This window comes from Rhinolophus sinicus, linkage group LG04 (assembly GCF_036562045.2).
Source record: "Rhinolophus sinicus isolate RSC01 linkage group LG04, ASM3656204v1, whole genome shotgun sequence".
NCBI classification, from domain to species: Eukaryota; Metazoa; Chordata; class Mammalia; order Chiroptera; family Rhinolophidae; genus Rhinolophus; species Rhinolophus sinicus.
Window position 1 is genome coordinate 85,701,249 of NC_133754.1, and position 20,402 is coordinate 85,721,650.

At 32.5% G+C, this 20,402-nt stretch overlaps 1 protein-coding gene across 3 annotated transcripts in view; it reads left to right on the forward strand.

Annotated features, from left to right (window-relative positions):
• Nucleotides 1–20,402, forward strand: part of INTS6 (integrator complex subunit 6) — a 93,082-nt gene that overhangs the window by 7,744 nt on the left and 64,936 nt on the right. For 2 of the 3 annotated variants that reach the window (XR_012495567.1, XM_074329907.1), the window contains exon 4: nt 10,441–10,530. Coding sequence is in view for 1 of the 3 variants with exons in the window: in XM_074329907.1 (XP_074186008.1) it covers nt 10,441–10,530 (90 nt within the window). In the remaining 2 variants the exon portion in view is untranslated. Of the gene's footprint in view, nt 1–10,440; nt 10,531–19,081; nt 19,221–20,402 lie in introns of those variants that run through there. The other variant, XM_019752156.2, reaches the window with a different exon arrangement.

The following is a 20,402-nucleotide window of genomic DNA, read 5'->3' on the forward strand; positions in this document are numbered from 1 at the left end:
CATAAAATGGATATAATTATTTCCTATTGAGCGTTAATTTTAAAGGTGGTAATTTAAATGAAAAATTTTAAGACCCAGATTTTATCTTTGATAACACTTGCTATAATTTTCTTCATAATAACACTAAATCTGTTCTAAAGAATCAGAAACTACTCTGTCATGATCTTTTTAAAGAAAATGAAAAAGAATGTCCTAAAGACATCATTGCATTCTTAACTAGAAATTACTGAAAACAAATAAGTACAAAAGGCAAAAATAATGTTCAAAATAATTTTCAAAAATAATTTTATTTTCGCTTTGTGCAAGAGGATATCAATAATTATGCATTAAACTGTACAATTGAAAATTAAAAGGCCAGGAACAAATCCAGTATTTGAATGAAAGAAGTCCACTTATTCAAGTATTTTGAATTGATTTAAGAGGTCATTAGTGGTCAGAATTAGCTAAAAGGATAGTTTAACCATGTTCATGTCATGGATTTCTTTAAAGAGATTATACGATATTTTATAACTTGAAAATTTTTTAAATATTTAAAATTCTTATCATAATCCTTCACCCAAATTTATAATCTATAAATCATCTTGGTGGGCTTTTTTGTTGTTGTTGTTGATCAATGCTCATGTAAAGCAGCCATACTTTCTTTCATTTAAAAAAAATTTCCTTATATAAATAACTTAATTTTTGTTTAGTCTTATTAATGTATTTAAGCATGGTCACGAGGCCATAAACAAAATACAGAAGTTTTTCTTGTTTTGTTTTAGCTTTTTATTCCCTGATCCCGCTTCCTTTTTATTGAGATAAAACTTAATTTTATTTTTCATTGATATGTAACTTAAAGCACAAATCCTAAATTTGAAGCTTAGTGAATTTTTATATATACCCTTGGAAAAAAATTGAACTTTTGCATCTCCTGACTTAACTTTTCATTGGACTTTCTAGAAGTATTTTCTTAATGATTGTTTCATGGGGCTTTAGAATTGAAAATGATGTTGGAAGTTTACTCCATCTTCCTCATTTTATAGATGAAGAAAATAAGGTCCATAGAAGTTAAAATGCTTAATTTCTTTTTAAAGACATTTATGAAATATTTTAAGATTGCAATTGGTTATTGAACAGTTCTGCAGCTTTTGTCAGTAATTTTTATGTTTTTTAAGAATAAATTTTAGTTAAAAGTATAACCAGTAGATCTGAGTCCCTTTTTGAGAGGTATGTGTATGATTTTCTAATGAAATATGTATTCTTTCATTTCCTCTGAAAAATCAGGCATTTCATTTTGTCAGTGTGTTATATTAAGCCTTTCTTGTAACAACACCCTATTACAATGTTGTTCATCCCCAATAGTATGGTAAACATTTAACAAGGTAAAGCTTTCATATTGAAACCTTTGAGAAAAAAACAATAAAAGTTGTTTCATAATTCAACACACGTGCATCATGAGAAGCTAGAATGAGCTCTTAAGTAGTTCCAGCTAAAGTAACATTTTTTGCCATAGGTAACACAATGGCTTTTGATTTTGAATTGAAGCTCTATAGATTGCTCCAAAAATACTTTCCCGTTGATGTTAGAAAAGTCCCTCAAGTCTGTATTTCTTGTTCAGAAATAGTTTTATAACAGTGAGTACTTAAAACATATTTTTTATTTTAAAAGCAAGAAAGATTTAATTTCCAAGAGGAAATTTAGATCTGAGTCCATTTCTAGGTCATTGTAACAGTGTATTTTAGAATTCAAATTGGTGATGGTTGGGGTAGGGGTAAAGGGAGAATGTTTTTATCCAGAAAGTCAAATATAAAATGTATGATCTCTTTCACTGTTTATTATATAATGTAGATTTATTGTGTGTGTGTGGGGGAAACAGGATAAGCCTAGAAAGAATTTTTTTATGTGACAATATTTCTTTTTTAAGGCATATGTTGTTTGAAGTGTAATTATTGGCATATTGAGAGAGAGCACATAAAAAGTATTTTAACTTATGATTAAGAGGATTAGTTGTAACCAAAGGACAAATTTATGTCAGCCTAGTGATGTCTTATCACTAGTCCCTATGGACTCTTGCCTTTTTTTATCTGTGCCTTAAAAGGGCATGACATTTGAACATTTTTTTATCCATTAGTTTTGCCCAGATAAGCTGAAGGACTTCTGGTGAAGGTCTTTGGTAGGATTAAATCATCTAAAAAAGTTTATTATAGAAATAAAAACAGTTCTGAGTATTTGAGAAAAAATAATTGTAGCATTAGGTATTAGGTAATGTAATTTGTAACTAGTAAATGACAGGATTGATGCTGGCATGAGAAAGGAATCCGTTCCCTTTGTCTTAAGGCTGGTGAACCTAATTAGATATTAGGAAACATCAACACAGTCTTTTGGGTATTCTGGTACACTGGAAACATCCAAACAATTACTCTGAAAGCATCAAAAACAATAGGTTGTTATTATTTTTTGACAATATATTATTTTTAATCACTGTAATTGAAGATGGTTGATACGCAGTGTTCTGTGAAAGGTAGGCTGCAAAAAAACCGCAGTGAGTGATGTTACAAAAGCTACGTCTGAAAGAAAATGACAGGGTGTAGTAGTACTTTTGGATTATAAGCAATAAGCAAAACGGTGTCTATGGACTTTGGTAATGCCTGAATTGTGATGGTTACTGATCATTTAGGTACTTTGGCAGGTAATAACTAATGTAAAATTATGAATTTTTGTTGTGCAATTTTAGATGTCATTCCCATTTCTTAAGTAAGTTAGGAAGAAAAACCAAGGAATTGCCTCCAGAAAATTGGGCCTAAATCAGGTAGTAGAAAGAGTAAAAGGTGTTTATATCTAAATTTTGTTGTTAACCCAGAATGGATAATGTCCAATCCCAAACAAGATTAGTATAATACATGTAAATTCTAATGTAAAAAAATTATCTTGTCATATTCTTAGATCTTCTATTTTAGTGTGCTATAGCAGCAATCTAAAACATGACACTCTGCAGTCATCCATATGTGATACCTGCTTTTTCATGAGGTTCATTTCTAAGGTAAAGCCTTGGTGGGTTTGTATGTATAGTTAGGAAGGCTTATAAAACATTGTTTTTAGTAATAGGTCGGAAATAGGTGGTTAGTGTTTTGTTTCCCAAAAGTGTGGTCTACTTTGAAAGTTTTAAATCTGTATATACTTGGGAAAGTATTTAGCACCAGCATCAATGAGTGAATCGGAATCTAGTAAGAATGGATTTCTAGAAACTCTTACTCAAGTATATATAACTATGCAATGGATTTAGAGAAATTTAAATATTTCCTCCTAAAAAATCTTACTGAAATTGGGTTATTACCCATTCGAGAAAATGAAAAAACATATTTTTTACGAACTAGGGCCGTTCAACACTAATATTGCATTATGATTTATCCAATTATTTGCAGGTCGGCCTTCAGATGTAGCATATGGGAAACTATAGACTCAGTTTTTCCAAGTGCTTATCATGAAAATTTTTTCTTTATTAAATTGAATGCTTTATTGCTAACTTGACTGATATGCAACATTTATTAGGCAGTTCCCTCATTTTCGGTTGTAGTCTTGAAGATACTTATGTAGAATGCTGTGTTTGAATTTTGTCTTTTTTGTAGGACAGCTGTTGTGTGTGTGAATGATTCTTTTGAGAGTATATTCATAGTGTGGATGTTTTTAGAAGGAGATTTTTTTAACCATAGTGATTAAAGATGTGATTTAACCAGACTTTTGCAAAGGTAATGTCTGTAGATGTGGTGGTAATCAACAACCCAAGTAGATGATTAATCTCGATGGAATAGGTAGATCTGTATGATTTATTGTGGTCAGATTTTCAGCATTATTGCTATGTAACTTGTCTTTGAAAATATGTTTTCATCTTGGCTTTTATTTATTTTCTACTTTTCTGCCATGTTTCTAACATGTTTATTATTACATACTTTGCTGGAATAATTTTTTCCCAAATTATTATTACCCAATCCACTTAATACAATGTATATATTAAGTTCTTTATCTAGAATGTTAGTATTTCTTAAGTAAAATTATATTTCTGATACCCTCATTACTCTGTATAGCAGTATAAACACCATTGGTCTACAACATTTTAAATATTGCCAAAGCCAATTTATTTGTTAGAGTAATCTTTTTCAAACTTTATACTCCAATTCAAATGAAAAACTCAAAATATGTGAAATTCTTAAATACTTAATATTTCAGATATATTGAATTTCTCTTACTGCCCTTTGAATGCAGTAATACTTAGCCCTATCAGTTGTTGAGTTTCCTTAGCATTAACTTTTTTCACGCAGGTCAATTTTGCAGTTCTTATAGTCAATATTTCTTGCATCATTACTATTTGGTTAAATATTTAAATCAAATTCCAGGATATTGCTTCTTAGTCATTATATCAGAATGAATATATGGATTCTCCTGCTTTTGCTTCTTAATTTTCCATCTGTTTTTAATGCTGTTATGTTTTTAACATAAGGAATTACATGGTTAGGTAAAGGAACTATATTTGTATACAAATGTATAATAAGATTTCTTGAAACTGAAAATATATTTCTTTTAATGTGGAATTTTAACATGTTTTTCTATAGTTATAGACTTTAATGTATTCTAGGATACTAGGCTTTTATACACCAGCAGGTTTTTAAAGTTTCATTTTTGGATACTAAGCACATTTTAATTTTGAAGAGTACTTGTTTTGAATATGTAATAAATGCCATGGTTAAAAAGTTCAAGCATTATAGAAAGTTATACAGTTGCTCACTTCCATTCTTAGGAGGCAACCTGGTTAATCAGCTTGTAATATATCCTTCAGAGATCTTTTGTATGTAGTCAAAGGTATAATTTTAAGAGCACTAATTTCTTACGGTGAATATTTTAGAGTTTTTACACCAAAAGTCTTATTCTGTACCACTTGAGAGCTTAACTATAAAAGTAATAATCTTGCTGAATTCTAAAACAAACATAAAACTTGTGATTCTGGCCTTGGAATATTGATTTAAATGTACGCCCCTCAGGCCTTTATTGACAACGTTAATGACAATTACTGAGTAGAAAATATAGTTAGCAAATCAAAACTATGATTTCATAGATCTTAACTGCCATAGTTTTAGGCTAAAATTGAAAAATGGAACTGATTAAAGAAAAATGTTAAGTATCTGAATAACAGTACAGGTAATAAGCAGATATTTGAAAAAATTTTAGTTGTGGTATGCAGATATCCAGAGTTTGAGCAATACTGAACTAAAGAATATTATTTGTTCTAGTTGAGTTGTGTTGCAAAGTATGTATTAAAAGCTTCTTTCCTCAGTTATATGTAGTTGTAATAGTGTTTATTATTATCAGTATTATGACTAATAAGTCTTGGGATGTGAATTGTATCCTAAGATACTTTTCTTTTAGAAATAAGCTTAAAGTAGAAGAACATTATGTTTAACATCAATATTTCTGTATTTTATATTTTCTTTATAGAATCTGAATTTTCACAAATTAATAAGGAAATGTCAGAAAGTTTCTAAATGATGTGAGGCGGTTTGTCATACTTGAGAGAAACATCATTAACCTATTTATTATCTGTGGATAATAAAGTAATAGACAAAAGTAGTAGGATGGATAATGTAGGCATCATTTAATATTTTTACTATTTATGTAGATTCCACAAAGATAAAATAAAGGGTACCTAAAGATCTAGTCTAAGAACTTACTGTTAGAAATTTTTAACAGCAATCCTGCTTAGTACTTGTCTAATATATGCATGAGAACCTTTAGTGGTGTAATAACGTATTTGTCAAGGCAGCCCTTTCCATCTTTTCTACTTGTTACTGTTATTTACTTGAAAAGGAAGTTTCAGATTGAAAAAAACACAAGCTATTTCTGGAAGTTTTTGATATTCTTGCTAGGTGATATGCTATTAACCTAGATGTACAAGATGTTATATATCTTAACATCTGTTTCGTTGACTTCTATTGGCTGTAGCTTTCGTGGCATGTAGCAAAATAGCTAGATAGTAAGTAATAGGTGTGTGTTGGCTGAAGATGCTGCCACAGCAGAGCTGACTTTTGGTGCACATTTTCCCTTCAACAGAAACCTTAAGCTGTGAGAAAACTAGCACATACAGGTATTTGGCTGTCCTTAGGGGATTGTTAAAAGGGCTGGTCACAAGGTGGAACCTGGTGGCACTGAAAGACCGCGTGAGCCCTTTGGTCCTATAGTGGAGTAGCCACTGAAAGTTTTCTGAGTGCTCAGGGCTGCCTTCCTTTTGCTTTAGAAGATAATAAATAGCTAAGACTTCATTAAGGGTATAGTAAAATTCCAGTGCCCCTCCCTGCCACTACATTTTAAATGTTTGGGTAAAACTAAAAATTCTGATTCTGAGAACCAGGCTAGTTTATATCTGCAGAGAAATTAGCCTTATATTTACATTTTCAAAGCTGTTTTGTTTGCAAAATTATTTGAGAAGCATTTTTTTTTTTCAAAAATGAAATAGTTTCTCGTGGGTAAGATCTACTTTAATAATATTCTTTAAACTTTCTGATTGGTATTTTATGTCTTGATTGAACTGTTTAATACCATGATATTTTTAAATTATTGAGAGAACTTAAGTGAAAAATTTTTACTTTATAAAAACTCTTACCTGAGGCTTTTGACCAATATTCAAATCAAAATTTCAAAATAACAGGATTTCCATTAGTTAATAGCGCTAGAGGTGGAGTATTATACTTCGCAATATATATTTTCTAGTGACATGTCTAGATTTCTTTGCCAAGAAGCACTGCTTTCAGAGTGCAACATCTTGACTTTAATGCTGCTAATGGCAAAAGTAAACTTTTAGTCCCTCTACTGGCTGCCTTTGTCGTAGCAGAGCTTATTTATTTATTTATTTTTTGAGATGTTACAACTAAGATAAAGGCTGTTTACAACTTTATGACCAAGGTGAATTTTGAGGGAAACTCTAATATGGACTGTTCCCTAATTAAGTGACTTCATAAACATACTTAAGAATAAAAATATAAAATACTCTTAAGGATAGAGATTTGAGAATACCTCAAATAAATAAGTGAAATGCGGATAGTCATATTTTTCTTTACTTTTTTCCTACCTCTGATCTTTATCTGAATTTTCCAAAATGTAAAGCCATTAAAGAACTTAATGTTTTATCTTGTATATGTACTTCCTCAAAGTTGGTTGAAGTTACGTAGTTTTCAAAAAGTAAACATATATTGCATTATGTTTCAATGTGTTTTTGTTGGGGGAGTTATATTGATTTATGTATAGAAGAATTGATAGTGCTCGCTTTGGCAGCACATATACTGAAAGAATTGATGGGTAAGAAATCACATGAATGAGAAACCAAGAAAAGGATTAATCCTATCGTAGTTAAGTTTGATGCCGATAGAATATATTAAATAAAACGAAACTGATTGTAACGCCATTCATTATTGGGTGAATCTGGCATAATCCAGGTTGGTGTGGAATTGTACTGAAAATTAGCTGCTACCAACAAGACCTTTAGGTGCTGCCATGTGATTAGGAGTTGCAATAAGGTTCTGGTTTTGGCAGGTACTGGGTAACTGGGTTGTATCATTTAAATTTTCTCACCAAGTTTTTAGGGTTAAATGAGGTAACGTAAGTTCTTTATTTTTATTATCAAGTACTTGGTCATTATAGTAATTTCAGGCATAGCCTTGTAGGGAGAGTATTATGTGTATAAGTATTATAAGTAAAGTTTCAACTAAAAGCTTTGTTTTGTTTTCAAGAAAAAAACTTTGGTTTTAGTGTTTGAATTGAGCTTAAGTTTTAATAACTCAAAGACTTTGCTAAATTTGAGTACAGTCTAACTTGATTTTTAGATATTATGGTTCTTAAGAAAGTATGTATTTTTGGATTGACATCCTCCATAAAATTCTTAATTATAAATGACCAGTTCTCTGGGCTCTGGAGGAAAATTCTCAGTGTGCAAATACAGGAATAAGAATGGATAGGTGTCAAAGTTTTGGTCAGAAAATACGACTTTGATTTAGGTTAAAATGTAGAGGTGATACAGGGACACATGCAAGTATTGGGTCCATGCTATGGTGGTTTTAAGAGATTTGCTGATTTGTTTTTGCAAGGTAGCAAGTCAACCAAAGTATTACAGTTTTAGCTTAAGGGTGGAATCAAAATACAATGGTTTTGAAGATATTAGGACATCATGTTTTTCTTTATCTCCCTTTGCCAATTTTTGAGCTAAAATGGTATTTGTAGAGACCAGGAGAGGAGAGTTATTGTTATATGTGCATGGGTACGTACATTTATTATGTATGAGAGTGGAGATTATGTATTTTGTACCTAATACAATGCCTGATATATGGTAGCCACTTGTTAAGTGTTTGAATGACAAATGTAAATATGAATGGACACTGGGTGGCTGGACAGATAATAGGAGGGTGGAAGTGTACCCTTGGAGGTAGTGTACCCTAGCAGATTCATGGGTGGTTCTGTGTTAAGTTTTGGAAGCATTCATCTATATTGAGATATAAAGGTAACATATCTATATTTTTTTGAAGCTTATTGAAGTTTGAGTAATTTTAAATGGTTCTGTGAACTTGGGCAGGTTTGTATTAGGCTATAGTCAGTGAATCAGTGAATAATTAAGTGCCCCGTGCTTAAATATTTTGTGCTTAGGGCTGAGGAAGAAATACAGAGGGTGCCAAAAGAAGTGTAGACACATTTTAAGAAAGGAAAAAACTATCAAAATTGTAATACTCAATATATGCCGATAACAAAAGATGAATACAAGTAACGTGTATACTTTTTTGGCACCCGGATATGACACGATCCTTGCCTTCACTGTATTGGAACACATGAAACAATAGTAAATAATACAAGATAGTGTATTTTTAAAAAAATTGTAGTAAGAACACATGGTTTCATGGAAGAAGAGGAAGACTTAAATTGGGCCTTAATGAATGATTAGGAACTGGATGGGTTGTGGGAAGGGGAAAGGAAAAGCATTCTACTCGAGGGAATCAGTCTAAGCTCAGAAGTTGGACTGAACATTTCCTATTTCTAGATCCATGAGAAGACCTACATTATTAGAATGTATTATTTATTTTGGGGGTGAATGGTGTGAGACACAATATAGTGTAATGTATTTCCAGAAATTTACCATGAATGTTGTAGAGGAGGAAGGGAGGGTAAATTCATGTTTTTATCCTGCAAGGCTTCTGTAACATTTAAATGCTCCTGTGCATTCGAAACCTTCTAGAGGTTATATCCAACATATTTTATTTGACCAGAGGAAGCTTTCTCCATCTGGAACCACTGTTTCTTGGACATTAGTTTGAAAATGTATATGCCACTTACAAGTTGTGTAACTTGATCAAGGAATTTGATCTGTCAGATACCCTGTTCACACATACTTTATGAGTAGGTTATAATCGCAATTACTGTATTTGAAAAAGTGTTTGTAAATTCACTCAACCTTCATTTTATTGAGATCTCCACGTGATTCATAGGCACATTAAAATTTGTCATATGCTTTTCTACATCCTATTTAATAAAATTTCATTCCATCCTTTCTTGAACACAGTAGCAGAGAATTTGATACAATTGATTTCAAACACAAGATTTACCCTTTTGAAACTTCTACCCTTTGGTCATAGTTTTATACAGAATGTGATTGATATCTCAAATGAGAGCCATTTACAGGTAAAAGATAAGTTTATCTGAGTCCCTCAGAAGACGTGTTACCTAGAATTGAGCATAGTACTACTCATGGAGTCACTTGGCCAGAGAATTGAATGGAAGTTATGGAGGTTATTTTACCTTATGTATAGAGCATTTGAAAGCTCTATGCCACTGTGTTTCATTGTCTCTGCTACTGTTTTTGTACTCCTCTTGTTGAGCAATTTCTTTTAGTAACCACCCTTCTTAATTTTAATTTTTCAAATTTTTCAATTTGCTAAGCTGAGAGTAGTATTTCCATGGAACCAGCTCTGAGAGCTGGTTCTTCTATCCATATCCCTAGTCACTTGGTTAGACATTTGATTATAGGCATAGATTAAATTACATGGAAATGTTCACCTTTTTTTGCCTTCTTTTTAAAGAAGGTTCTCAGAAAATATTTTCTTTTTTAATTTGTAGTTATCTAAATATGTCAGATTATTAGAATTGAACTGTGGAGTCCCTTTGTATTTAAATATTTAGTTACATAAATATGAATGCTCACTGTAAAATTTAAAACAATGTAGGAAGTGAAAAATCTACCTTTTTCTCTACCGATTTCCACTCCTTTAAGGTTGTCCTCTGTTTTTTCCTTCCAAAAAAATTTTTTTTAATGTATACTATATGTAAAATACAATAAGAAAGTGGGATTTATGAACTGTTCTGAGAATTGACTTTTTACTCAGAAAACTTAAACTAATGTTAAGACCTTAGTATGATCTATGTATTTTTGGACTTTAGGGAAGAAACCCCTTTTTCTTGGAGCCAGCAATAATTATTACAATTACTGATGGGAGCAAGTTGACTACTACCAGTGGAGTCCAGGATGAGGTAAGTTATGTTTATCTCATCATTGATTATGCAAATGCAGTTGAAAAGTCTTTATTTTTATGTGAACTGTCAAATATTGAACATCTTACGTAGGTTCTTTCTTGGATAATTAGATACAGTCTAGAGTCTGTCTCCTAGGACTTATATATCTTTGTTGGTTATAACAATGGTCTTCAAATTTTCTTGAGGAGGAAATCCCTTCTGTGAAAAAATTTTGAGCCTATCTCCACCCCAATATGTGTATTCTTGAGTTTATGTGAGGGTGACAGTATCAGTTCATACAGTAATTTAGTAAACTTCTAATATTCAAGTTAAAAAAATGGAGACAGTATTCTAATAATTTCATCCCATATTTCAGTGGATTGTCATGTGTACTCTACTGTGGACACTCCTAGACTAGAGTATAGCAAAACCATGAGGAGGTTAAGACAAGGAAAAGGGAAAGTTTTTGTATAGTTTTATTCTAAGTCAAGTGTAGAATAATAATTCATAGCTTACCTCACTGTTCTCTACTAGCATGCATTGTGCAGAGTTGGTTGTGTGCTGTGTGACAAGTTGAATACAATCGAATTACTTTAACTTTAAGCTGTTTTTATTGTAATATTTGAACTGCTTGAATATTTGTTTTTAAACACATGTTGATATAGAAAGGAGATGGCTTAGACTACTTTCTTCACTGTTTGCATTTGCTTTAGAATCTTAACTTTAATTCTCATTTTATTTGCAAAGGGTTTGATTAAGTAGGAGAAGTGTAGTTTTTAAATTCAGTAATTTTTAGAAATATTTTCATTGTGTGACATTGAAGAATGCAAATTGGATATGGAATAAGGACATGTGTATTCTATTCTAGTCTTTGTTCAACTGCTTTCTAGCAGTGAGCTTTGTACCAGTTACCTACCTAACATGTCTAAATCTCTATCTTTGTCCACGAGATAAAGATGATAAGTCTTACCTTAACTCATAGGATTGTTGGAAGACTGAAATGAAAAACGTATGTGAAAGTGCTTGGTAGGCTATGAAGAAAAGAACATATTATTCTATCATGAAGCATTGGAACCAGTAAAGAATTGTGGCTGCCTGATCTTGAGTAGAGGGAAGAGACCCAGGATTGTTTGGTTTGAGCAGTTGATATTAAAGGGAATTTAGGCTATAATTCATGGAGATAGAGCTGACAAATTTAGGTAGATTAAAATTCATAATTAAATAATTAATATAGTCTATACATAATTAGTAGCCTCAAAATGCTCCATAACTGACTTTAATGGATTTTGGGGCTTTCTTGAACTTGTATAATGCTTTCTTGACATGTATAACGTCTTACCATTATCAGGAACAGATAGACACTGAGTGTATGTATACATGAAATGCTACTTAACTTTAAATTTGAAACTTTCAAATTGATTTTCCCCACTTTACCCTTTTTGAAAAATTTGAGAAAGATTAAGTTATCAGGTTAGAAATATTAACAGAACTCATAATAATTAATTTCTTCAATTTTATTTTATATAAATTAGAAGTCTTTTGATGGTTTGTTTGATTTTGTTTTTATTCTTAATGATTTTGATTTGTAGTTGTGATGACTGTAAAGGTGTTTCTGTAATAATCCTATACGTGAGATTATCCATTCGCGGTGCTTTGTTTTACTGCCTTTGTAGACATGTCCTTTGCGGTACAATGTATTGTTTCCATATATCTGTATATGTTTTGTTTGTAATGTTTGGACCTCCCGTAGCTTTTAGAAATACCTTCAAATAATACATGGATATTGGAATTGCTCACTTCCTAGATTTTTGGGAAGGATATTGGAGAAATGGGACTATGTTCACAGTAACCTAAAACCATCTTGCTAGTAGGTTGGGAAGATTTTCCTGTGGGCAAGAATCTTACCTTTTCTCTTTTATGTTCTACAGTATTTAGCATAGTACTGAGAACAGAGCTTACATTTGAAAAAATACTAATTACAGACATTGTTATATTGAGTCTGGTAGTAATCAAGATGAAAATTGATTACTACTACTTATTTGAGGTGGAAGATTCATTTGCTTTAAGGCAAGGTTTATTTTGGTTATGTAGTTGGAACATAGGTCTATGAGTTGTTTTGGGTTTTGAGTTCAGGAATGTCTTTGATCTTATGCATGTTTGGTTCTTAATATCCCAGCAAGACTCATCTTGTGTGGCAGAGAGATAATATACCCCTGATCTGCATATTGTTGAAGCTTAATTTTTGCTAAAATGTTGTGATATATTGCTCTGTTCTAGCCCAAATAATTATGTGATTCATTTCAATTCATACAAAGCATAAGGATGCTTTTTGTTTTGCTGTTTTGTGTGTGTATATGTTTTGCGCGTGTACTACATGTGATCTATATTGTAATTTCTACTAGAGAATAACAAACAGAATTGTGCCTTTATGTCTCTCTTTCTTCAGATTTCTTAACTTTTGGCAAAACTTGATTCTTTTCAGATTTATTGAATGAGTGAATGTGTCAGTAAATTTCACATTAGGCATGTGTGTATATAATTCTTGACTGGCTGTGGTTGCTAGTATTGATGTGACCTGTTACTATATATGGAGTTGTGTATCCCACCCATGAGATATCTTTTGCTCCAGAGTTACAATATATCTCACATGGTATATTATATCTGTTGTGTTAGTGCTGTTTTTCAGGTATAAGTGTTCTTGCTGCTTTAAAATCATGCTTATGTCATATAAGGAAACATAGAGCTCATCTAGTTTTACTGTTTATTTTATATATAAATGAGGAAATTGAGATACAAGGAGGCAAAGTGATTTGCTCAAGGTTATAATATTTGTTAAAATCTGGATTAAAATTTATCTAAATTCCAGAGACATTCCAGCCCTTCCAGACCAGTGCTTTCCCCTGATATACCTACTGCCTCTCTGATTCTGTTTTTATGTGTTCTTAAATTTTACCTTCTATTTACCTGACTTCTTGTCTGTCTACTTCAGCTTTCCGTGCAATTTTGACGTAGGCATTATGTTCTTATTCACTCAGTGTACCTTGGATGACTTAATACAACGGCATTTCTAGTCAATGAGGATAACCATGGTAAATAGGGTGGGTTTCCAGTTCTCAAGTTCAGCGTTTTATGAGGGAGATCACCTATTAGATGGTTTTATGAATGAGACAATAGAGATACCTACTAAGTGTATTGGAGCACCAAAGAGGGAGGGGAGGGTTAATATTACCTATCTTGTGCATATGTCAAATCCTGTGTAATGTGAATTTTTATAGTCACTTAATTTTGATTAAATTCAAGGATCTTGTGGATGATTTGGCAGAGGATGTGGCTTATAGTTTATATCTGTGAAATTTATAAAGATGTCTGGTAAAGTTGTTTTGATCCTAGAAAATAGTTAATGGAAAAACTTGGTGCCATATTGTCTCTTGACCTGGCTTAGTTTATACCGTCCAGAGTGACCCAATTTCTTATACTTTGTTTGTCAAAATAGTATAGGGATACTGTTTCCTCTGTGGCAGTTCATCACTTAGCCTTGTGTTAGAAGAGGAGCGGCTTTGTATTACAAACAAAAATCTTGAGCTGTTTATGATCATTTTACCTTAATTCATGACTTTATCTTTTTTGGTCTCATTTAATAAAGTCCAGGCCAATGTCTGAGGTCTCATGAGTGTGTTTCTAGTGTAATATTTTTGATAACTCTCTAGGACTTTTGATAACCATTTGAGTTGGAAAAAAGTATGTGTGTATTTGTGCTTCTTTTTCTTTTTAACTGCCGCTGTTTGATAAAATTGGTTGTTTGCAGTATTTTCAATTATGAGGAATAAGTTAGGTGGGACTTTGAATCTTGATACACAAGAAAACTTTATTGTTTTTCCCCATAATAGTAGTCTTTGATATTGATAAGCATACTTGTGGCCAAATAGTCATGTTATATTACTGATATATCAGATGTTTTCATAGAATGGCCATATTATAATTAGCGTGATTGAAAAAGATTTTTTTTCTGGTCTTTATTCCTGCAATAATCGTCTCTAGTAATGTTTTGCAATGGAAAACTATTCTGTACTATGATTCCAGGAACACGTGGCTACCTAAACTACATTGCTCAAAGTAGCCAGAGAAATCCTGCCAGTATGATCTTACTGGTGAATGACATTCCAGGAAAGTGTAACAGTTATTTTTCTCTTCCTTGAAAGTGCTAATAGCAGTATTATCTTTCAAAATTGAGATTTCTATATGCTGAAGAATCTTTCTGCATCTCTATCAATGTTATGATTGCCCTGGAGGCTAACATTTTAGAGAAGATGTTTGCAGTAAAAAAACAAAAAACAAAACAAAACAAAAAAACTGTTGGCTTTTGACATTAACAGCTTTGCCTTTAATGAGCTTGCCCAGCTTTTTAAGATAACCTAGGACAACTACTTTTTCAGCTTCTTGGCAGGTGTTCAGAAAGGGCATGTATGTGTTTGTAGAAATTATTTCAGCTATATGTTTAAGTGGCTACCGATTGTGATCTTTCAACTTCTCAGTTCTCAAAAGGTGATGCCGAAGTTCATTGGTCAGTTGATGGGTACGAGTGACTTTTCTGTATCATGCTGGGCAATGTGAATGGTTTTACCTTTTACAAGGATAATATGTAATTAGGATCTATAATTATAGTTTGTATTTAACTTTTTGTGATATGTACTGATTAAAAGGCATTCTGGAATTTATTGAAATCTGTTTCTGGTATCTGAAATAATTCAGAAACCACATCTCTCTTCTTCTGCATAAAATGTTTTTATTCCACTAAAATCACTAAAAATATGTGCCAAAAGCTGGCAAACTATTTAAATTGTGTCATTAAAGACTTTTAAACACATATTTAAAATAGTTATTTTTTCCCCTTGACACTTAGAATTATGGGGTACTTTCTCTTTGTTTTCTAAAAAGACCAGTAAGAAATCTTGAGGGATATCATTGTAGTATGATAGAATGTGTCAAACAGATCTGTGTGTAAATGTGTTTCTGAGTTTTCGTGTTTATTCCTTAGTAATGGTGCCTTTTCTATATTATTAGTAGGGGCTCAGTAGCAATATCAAGATTCGCTCTTGTCTTACTGATTTGTGATTCAATTGTTCTAAACATATGTACAATGAACGTTGCTGTGTATGTTAGACTCTGTCAACTCTGCTTTCCAAGAATTTGGGTGCAGATTATTTGTATTTTTTTTTTTTACCCATATTTTTGTCCCTGTTCTCTCAACCCCTGGATTTATTACTTCTGATGTACTATAGAAATGTATACATCTGCAATTATTAGTATATTGAAAATATGCATAATAGAAATGCATAATTAAAAGAAGTTGATGAAATATTTCAATTTAAAATCTGTAGTGAATTTTGAACAATTCACATTTACAGTACTTTTATTGAATATATCTTTTTTCAAGGTCATGTGTAAAGAAAAACTCTTAAGGATTGCCCCTGGACAAACACTACAATAGAATAATTAAAAAGAAATGCTGGATGATTACTCTTTAATGAAGCTGTATGGTAAAATAACTAGTATCTAGAAATCTGTGGTTAAGATATATCAAAACAGTTTTTATTCTGAGGGTGAAGCAACTTCACCCTGCATGTATTAGCCTTCAGAACCCATAGGCAATAAGAGACACTACACGTGTGAGGAAAATTTCTATTTAGAGATGTTTCTATTACTCTGTTGATTCTAGCTCTTCCACATGTAAACTGTGATATTTAGAACAGTAGTTTTCAAATGGCTGCATCAAAATTACCTGTTTATGTGTTTTATGAAATACACATGCCTCTTAGCTCTAATTTGGGAAATTTTGGTTCAGTTTATCTGGGCAGAGACCTGGGGATGTGTGTTTTTGGAAGTGTCCCAGTTGATTCCCATGCACAGATTTGGAAACTATAGTTTTAGAACACAGTATATCTGCAAATATATCTATTTAAAACTACAAAAAATACATGTGAAAATGAATAACTTTTAACAATTTAAAACTGTTTTTGACTCACCAGGTCAGCAAAATATTTTGTTTAAGATAAAAATTAATTCTTGATCTTTAGAATTGTTAAACTTGGGAATGGGTTTCCAAGGGATATGGAATAGGTCTCCTGTGAATATTTTTATTGTGTTTGATGTGGTTTAGAATCAGTTATTGGATAGTTTTGAAATATTAACTTCTGTGCTGACTGTAGTCAGTCTGTAGTTACTGCTTATGGTTTGCTGTATTGAGGCAGACTCTTAGACCCTGAGTGTGAGGTGGGGTGAAGGAGGAAAGGGTAAGAAAAGAGGAATAATTACTGCATATTTTCTGTCATGTGCTTGCTATCCCAGGTTTAGGAGTTTTTATCCAAAGGACTACATAGTATTCTGTATCCTTATGCTTTAGCTCCTGGTTTGGAGGTCCATAATAGACATTATATATATTGTATGTATGTATACACACACACACACATATATATGTGTGACCGAGATGAGGACAGTTTATAAAGAATTGGTGATAGTTAACACTTGCTTTCGGGAGTTGCTGCTAAAATACTCTTCCATAATGAATTTTTCAAATTTTGAATTCTTAAAGGATATTCTAGATTAAATTCAGCAATAATTTTTTTTTGTGATGCATAGTAACTGGTTGCAAATAAGAATAGTGGCACACCATACATTTATATTTAGCACTAGTATGTTCTAGGTGCTGGGAACACAAAGATGGAATTAAACAAGGCTCTTGCCCCTAGAAAACATACTGTCTGAAGATATGCAAGTAAAGAAGCACTTGTAATACATTGAGATAAATCTCATGGCATAAACAGAAGGTTCTGAAAGAGCATAAAGAGAGGAGCTTTTTGAGAGATGAGTAAGGAATTGAGCCATGACATTTCAGGAAGAGGAAACTGTGCAAAAAGCATGAAGGCATGAAAACAGTGTATTGGGCAACTATAAGTTATGAGTGGAGAATGGAAATTGTATTAGGTTGGTGCAAAAGTGATTGCGGTTTAAAAGGTTAAAAATAATTGCAAAAACCGCAATTACTTTTGCACCAACCTAATAGGTAGGATGCTTGAAAATGTAGGCAGAGGCCAGGTGATACCACCCTAAGGAGACTTAGCATTTACAGAGGAGGTATTGAAGATGTTTAGCAGATGAGCCACATGATCAGATTTGCATTTTAATAAACTTACTTTGCTAGCTAGGTAAAAGAAGATAGATTGAAGGATGGTAAACTGGGAAGAATTGGCAAACTACAGCAACAATTCAGGAAAAACGTGGAGCATGCTAAAACTAAGCCAGTGCTGAATCGGAAGGCAAAAATCTGAACCCAGGGCCTATGCTTTGGCTTCAGAGGGCTCTGTGAATTCCCTGAAGTCTCATCCACGTTGTCTATCTATGTGTGTGCATATTTTTCTCGGGGACAGAGGTTTATAGCTTGAGTCATATTCTCAAACAAGTAAAAAAAAAAAAAAAAAAAGACAGTCTAGTAGTATTTCAAGGTTGCCACCTTGGGAATTGATGTGGATGTTAGTCGTGTTAACTGAATGGAGCTATTGGATAAGTAGTAGAAGAATATAAAATAATTGTTTGATCAAGTATCTATCCTTTAGGGTACAAATGTTTTAAAGGATTGTGAGCCAACTTTTAAAACAATAACCTCAAAGATTTTTTTCTTGCCTTTTAACATTATATCCTAGGAAAAGTATTTTGTATTGAAAAACAGAGAAATAAGTAGAATTTTATCTCTGGATTCCTATAGTTAATATTTTATTTTGAAGCAGATTAAATAAGACTTGTTATTTATTTATCAGATCTTTTAAGTTTTTAAATTTTAGGCCATAGTGATGAGAACATTTAAAATTGCTTATTTCAAATAAGTGTGAACATTGAAATTCAGAATGCTAGGACAAGGGCATTGTGTGGGGGGGGTACACCTTGTATCAGTGTCCTAAAGAGGATGCAAGCCTAAGTCCTTTTCCGTTTATCAGTATGTAATTTAAGAACAGTAGTACATAGATTGGCTTTAACGGCATTGGCAGTTTTCTGCCAATTAAACTCAGTTAAAGTCAGCCTGTTAGGTATGTTTCAGGCGTCTCTAAATCAGATTACCATTAGAGAACATGGAAAAGTTGAGTACTTTGTCTCTTGGTGAGGCACACTCACATAAGCCTTAGGCTGTTAGTCGTTTATGAATGCCTTCATTATACTTATTTAGCTGTATTCTATAAAATTGTTTTATGTAATTTCCATTTTCAGTTCTTTTCAGATATAATGCAATAAATTAAAAATTTTTCAGATTTGTATATTAGGAATAAACTTTGTTCAGTGACTGGAACAATATTGAAACTATGATCTTTACAACAAGGCAAGGCTACATTTTGATCTAAACAAGGCTATTTTGGTATATTTTTCCCCACGCTCTGTCTTTTCAGGTTGAAGTACTGATATTTTCCCCCTTTGTTTTGTTTGTTGTGGTTTTGATGTTTTTTTTCCTTTCAGCTAAAGGAGCAGTCCAGTGGTTTTCAAGAAGTGCCAAAGTGCACTGACTGGTGCCTCAGGGAGGGTCATGATTCCTGGATACAGGATCGACCTGATCCTGGATGTCACTTCAAGCAGTCAGATCGTGGGGAAAAGCCTTGTCTAATGGCTAGCCTTCCTCAAAAGTCTGATGCTAGTCATCTCGGAAGGCCTCAGAAAGAGCCTTGAAGGTGAGCAGAGTAGAGTGTAGTTCTCTCGGGGGCTGTGACTATTTGTTGGAGAATATGACTCAACATAGAATGACATCCCTAACCTGACAAGTCCAGGTGCAATTGGTAAATTAACTTTAGTTTATAAATTTGTTGATGATACTCAGACTCCAACTTTGAAAATATTAGAAACCAACCTCTTAACCTTAAGATCTATAAAGGGAGGAATTCGGTATTTCCTGGGCCCTTCAGAACCTGAGGTTAGTGACCTAAATGGAAACCTCCTACTATCATAGATCAAGAACACTGGTTGCAAAATCACATTATGTTGTTAAGTAAAGATGGATTAAAAAAATTTAGCTAGTCAGGTGTTTTCATTTATATATTTTATCATGTACCTGTTATATATCAGGCAATTGGGCTTCAGGATATGGAAGGACAAATTTGCATTTGATTTGTTCTCTAATAATTTGAAAAAAACAGCCATCTTTGTAGCAGTTGAATTTATGTAGCTCATGTTTTATTCCATTCAAATTGAAGGATATTAATACTGCCTACATTATTTCAATAACGTTTTTAGCCCCATGAAAAGATTCTGTAGAGACGTTTTGAGCTTTTTTGTTTGCAAAACATTTAATTATAGGCCTTTTTCTCTGTGCTTTAAGCACTTACAGATTCCAGTTGTTTACATAATAACATTTACTACTAAATTTTCAAACTCTATAACCTGTCCTAAGACCTTCTAGGGATTTTTTTTTAAATAGAGTCACCTATATTAGAAAAAACAATAATATGGGCGTGTACCATTCCCAATATGTGCACATTTTTCCATATAGATATTATATGTCTCTGCTGTATTAATATTAGAAAACATGCAAAAACAGAAATTTAAATAGATGAGGTTAAAAAGCTTATACAAAGGAAGTTCTGATGTTTTTTCTCCTCCATACCATGCATCATGCTGTATTGTATAGAGGGGTTGGCAAACTTCTTGTAAAGGGCCACATGATAGATATTTTAGGCTTTCAGCCCATATGGTCTCTGATGGAACTACTGAGTTCTGTTGTGAGGCAAAAGCAACCACAGACAATTTTTTTAAATGAATGAGTGTGGCTGTCTTCAATAAAATTTTATTTGCCAAAACAAACTGTGGCCTGGATTTGCTTGGTGGGCCATAGTTTGCTGACCCCTGTAGTATACCCT